Here is a 4,679-nt window from a genome sequence, read left to right on the forward strand (position 1 = left end):
GTTTGTTGTTGTTTGCTTTTTTTTCTTTTTTGCACCGGGCAGTCCCCTCCGTTAGCTTGCGGGTCGGCGGCAGGCTGGGCCTGAACAAGCTCCCGCGCCGCGCGGCAATGAGGATGTAATTCGCGCCGGTGGTTCCCTCACAGCTTGCCGTGGCAACCGGCCCCGGCTTCGTTCAACAAGAGCGCCGCCGCCTGTCGTTCTCTGGGGCCAACGGCGCGCAGAAACCCCTCCTTATCGGCGCCGAAGCGGCTCTCGAGAAGGGCCGCCAAAAGACCGCCCGCTTCCCTGACTTCTTCCTCTGGCGCGACTCCCCCCGCGTCGGTGTCGTCGTCGTCGGTGTCGTCCCAATCGTTGCGACCACGGCCTTCGTCGTTGCTGCTGCCGCCGGCGTGGGCGCTGGCGGCGTCAGACGCGCCCCAGCCGCCGCCGCCGTGAGGGGCTGGCAGCGCATCGCGCCAGCGGGGGGAGACGATTTCCAGTCGGGCGATGACGGCCGCCACCACAACAGCAATGGGTTCCGCGTTTTCATTTACCTCGCACTCCGCCATCATGAGGGATCGCGCGGCGCGAACCACGCAGTGCTCCGTCCCCTTCGCGGCGTACACGCCTGCATACACCGTTTCGTGCAGCGCCGCGGCGACCGCCCCCGCAATCGCAGGCGTCTCCGGCGAGGAAAATGCCATTTCAGGCAAGCAGGCCAAAGAGGGGCAATGCAGTTTGAGCCAAAAGAATCCACGTGAAACATCGTCCCCGCCTTCCTGCATTGTTGGCGCGGCAAAGACTGAACGATACGCAAAAGAAAACGGTTTGCGTGACACCCAATGCTTTGGTGAACCAACGGTAATTTTTATCGCTTCTAGTATCAAACACTGCTGGTGGGCGTAGGCGTTGGGAAGCCAGTGAAGCCAAATAGGAACAAGGTGCACAATTGTCCCGCCAACGCGTCTCACGGAAAGAGCAAAATCCACTGCATAACTTACGGAGTTCATGTCTTCGGAAAGTGCTTGCCTCCACGCCTCCGCACTCACGGCGAATTCCATCAAATCTCGGCCCACAGACCCTGTGAAGCAATCAGGGAAATAGGTGAATAACAGTAAAACCGCTAATGCGCAGCCAGGCCGCGACAAGCCTGTTCTAGTGTCATGTGAATTTAAAGACATATCCCGTTTTCCACCGAGGAGTTGCAGCAAATGCTGTGACGCCGCCTTCCGCACCGTCTCCACATCTTCCGTAGGGCAAAGGTAACGTCGAAGCGCCAGGAACCAAATGAGGTCTGGCAAAAAAAGAAGTGAAAAATAAACACGTTCGCGAAATCGCTTCGCCACTTGGCCACAACAATCTTCTACGAAGGCGAGGGAAGGCGCAAAGCGAACCCAAAACTGTGTAAGCAAGGGAACGAGCTGCTTGCCCATGCGTGCCACTTCAAACTGCCGCATCTCAGCAAACAACAAAACCGCGTAGAGTGAATCCGCAATGGAGCCCCCCTGTGCCTCAAGATCCACCGTTACCGCCTCGTCAGTCAGGGTCAATAAATGTGTCAACTGCTCCTGCAGCGCCATAAGAAGCACTTCCACCATTCTCCACCAATCATCGCTCGCCGAGGGTGATTCTGATTTTTTAACCATCGCAATACACAACACTTCAAAAGAATCCACAGGCCGTGACGCCCACACTGCGGCCACGCGTTGGCGAACACTGGCAGCCGCGTGAAGAGAAAGTTGTTCTAGAGGAGGCTGCATTTTGGTCCACCATTCGGTATGAAATGTGCTCGGGCACACGTGCATGAGGCTTGCAATGCCACTAAGAAGGCCTTCAACCTCACACGCACGCGGTTCCTTCGCTTCTTCAAGACGCAGTTTGACTTGGTTAGCCAAGTAATCTCGCGTGAAGGCGGCCAGCTCACCACTTAACTCCGCAATCTGAACAATTACTTTAACTGCCACCTCACGCACGGGAAGCTGCGGATCCAACAGAGATGGCAACCCCACTCGCAGCAAGACATGGGCCAAGACCAGTTCGTCTGACGTCACTTCGACTTTGGAAAAGAAGAATCCAAGCAGCAGCAAGAGAAACCCTTCCCTCTCATACCAGTGCTGCATCTTAGGCCATTTACTGAGTAGTAGACTCAAAACTCTCCGCGAGAAGTCGTTGTTTGGCGCATCCGCTTCCATCTTCACCTCGCGAAGAAGTGTTTCTCGCCCAAGCAGACGAATGCGAGACCAGGGGTCATGAGACGCCTTTAACATGGCTGCCGTCCAACTATCCGAGTAGGCTTCCTTCTCCCCACGTGCGAGGCTGGCAAGGGAACTGTACAGCTTGAGACGCTCATCTGGATTGTCGCTAAACTTGTCCGATAGCATCTGCTGCCAACAGGCACGTGGTAGCCCCCTTGAGCCTGGTAAATTTCCTGTCATTGTAGAAAGAAAAAGGTTAATATTCCTCTTCCTATTTGTTCATATACTCATCAAGGCCACGAATAAGAAAAATAAATTAAAAAAAAAGAAGGGGGGGGGGAACACTTCTACGTACACTTTGTATAGGTGTAGGTGTGTTGCCAAGAGAACAAACTTCACACCAGCTAGGATAAACACAACCTCACAACAACGCGAAGAACTAACATTATAACACATACAGACTGTGTAATAGTCATCATTGTACATCGTTCACTTGGAGTGAGGTTACTCGCTCCCCCCCCTCTCTCTCTCTCTTTCTCGTTAGCTCTCTCTCTTCCACTAGTGAATCCGGTTTGACCTTCTGGCTGGTCTTCTCCCTTCTCTTGTCGTAATTATATGTATCCGCGTTAGTAGTCATACACTACCTGGTGACAAAAGTGGTCCCGAGGAAGATAAATGTAATCTTTGCCCTCCTTCGGCGCCTGACGATACCCCATGCCTCGCATTCCCGGTATCACAATCACCTTTGAAGAAGATGAGCCTTCAGCCGGGCTCTTCCCTGACGAGGAACTACGATCACTTGATTTCGACAGTTGGAGACGCCGAAGCTCTCGCAAATGTTGTAACTCCTCTGCGGTTGATTCTGGGTGCCTTTGAACTGCGAGAGAGTCCCGTGGACTGTACGTTTTCCATAACAAACATCGAGGATTGTTGCAGGAGGCGACAGCCTTGTCGTACTTTATCACACGTGCAGGATCGTCTACCGAGTAGGCAGAGTACGCAAACGAGGAACCGAGGTCCTGCAGATTTGTATTGTAGGGAAGGGTCCTGTAGTCTTCTCGTTCCGCATTTGGGATGTAATCATGCCGGTACACAGTCGGACGCTTCTTCAATGAGCTCTCTGGTATCGTCAGGTAGGGAAATTTTTTTGCAGCCTCAATGTTTGCCTTGTCTGCTTCGCTCCAATCCTTGGTGTAGTCCGGTATGACGCGCACCCGCTCATGGAAGCCGGGTACATCTTTGTTGCAGTAGTCCAGGCGGTATGTCGAACTGCGATCGAAAGCGACGTCATGCATCTTGATGCGTCCATCTGGTGCTGTCAGTGACCGCCGCTGGCCAGATGTCGCACTTTTGTGCTTCTCCTCCCGCGCCATTTCTGCCATGCGTGCGACGAGCTGGTTGCTTGTCATGGGTGGAACCGCCCTCGCCTCCAGTACCACCTTTTGGGTCCCCACGTCGTCGGCTTTCTTCTTCGCATTTTCATCCTTCAACGATTTGGCGTCGCACCTCGTCATTGCCTCCATCGCGCTCTCATTCAACACATTGGGGAAGGCGGTGAGATGCAGCTCGGCCAGCCGTCGTTCACGTGCCGGTCGTGAAACAATTTGCTTCTCCCTGACGTCCCGCGGGTAGCGGGGGTAATCCTCACGCATCGTCATTGGTTTTTCTTGCTTTGCCCCTGTCCTCAGTGGTACTCTTCTACCCGGTTCTTTGCGTTGCCGCCAAAGGGGGCCTCGCTAGTTCGCGCCGGAAGAAGCTCCCGTAAAAATAAAAAAAAACCAACGTCAACTTTGTGTGATTTGTGTTTGAAGAGAGGGGCGTTTCCCAATCTCCCACCCCCGCGCGAGTTCAAATACCCTGCAACTACAGACCAACGGAGGCAGAGGAGGAAGGCACAGAAGTAGCCGACAGGGAAAAACTAACAAAGTTGGCTGCAGGGTTGGAAGTAGCTAAACGAAATAATACCTGAAAGGAAAAGGAGGAAAAGGTGGTGCTTCTCCTTGCCTTCGCTCGCGCTCTCTCCCTCTCTCTCGGTGCGTGTGTCTGTGTGCGTGCGTGCACGCATTCAAAATGAAGGACGCAGCATGGCTAGCGGCAAAGATGCTACCCGGAAGCGGCACAGAAACGCACAACTGTATGCATGTTACTTATGCAACCGATCACCCGCTTCGGATGACCTTGTCTTTTTGCTTAGCACAAGCAGAATCAATACCCTACCCTACTCTACCGTTCGTCCCTCTTTCCTGCTACTTCATTGCAAGCCAACAAGGTTAAACAAAAAAACACACATACAAAAGCATTGTTTCAACTAGACACTAGATGTGTCACAGAGTTCTTTCTTTCTTTCTTTCCATATATATATATATATGTCCGTATTATGGCTGGCCTGTTGGAGATGACTCTTGTTTTTGACTCCTTCCCTCGTTTACTTTTTTTGCACCTGTTAGTGTTGTCGCACTCACACCCACCCCCATACCTGACAAATCATTGCAAAGGAGATAGCGC

At 52.9% G+C, this 4,679-nt stretch overlaps 2 protein-coding genes across 2 annotated transcripts, besides 2 other annotated features; both read right to left on the minus strand.

The window, feature by feature from the left end:
• Positions 1 to 137: 137 nt before the first annotated feature.
• Tco025E_01335 (uncharacterized protein) lies at positions 138 to 2,414 on the minus strand (the record flags this gene model as incomplete). The annotated part of the gene is made up of 1 exon (XM_029368273.1): positions 138 to 2,414. One exon carries the CDS (start codon positions 2,412 to 2,414, stop codon positions 138 to 140), a length of 2,277 nt encoding a protein of 758 aa, XP_029231771.1.
• A 61-nt stretch (positions 2,415 to 2,475) lies between these two features.
• Positions 2,476 to 2,504: a microsatellite.
• Positions 2,505 to 2,681: 177 nt separating this feature from the next.
• Positions 2,682 to 2,728: a microsatellite.
• A 72-nt stretch (positions 2,729 to 2,800) lies between these two features.
• Tco025E_01336 (uncharacterized protein) lies at positions 2,801 to 3,832 on the minus strand (the record flags this gene model as incomplete). Its single annotated transcript, XM_029368274.1, has 1 exon — positions 2,801 to 3,832. The coding sequence occupies one exon, from the start codon at positions 3,830 to 3,832 to the stop codon at positions 2,801 to 2,803; it is 1,032 nt and encodes a 343-aa protein (XP_029231772.1).
• Positions 3,833 to 4,679: the final 847 nt, after the last annotated feature.

This window comes from Trypanosoma conorhini (genome assembly GCF_003719485.1).
Source record: "Trypanosoma conorhini strain 025E chromosome Unknown Tco_14.4_contig_00043, whole genome shotgun sequence".
NCBI classification, from domain to species: Eukaryota; Euglenozoa; class Kinetoplastea; order Trypanosomatida; family Trypanosomatidae; genus Trypanosoma; species Trypanosoma conorhini.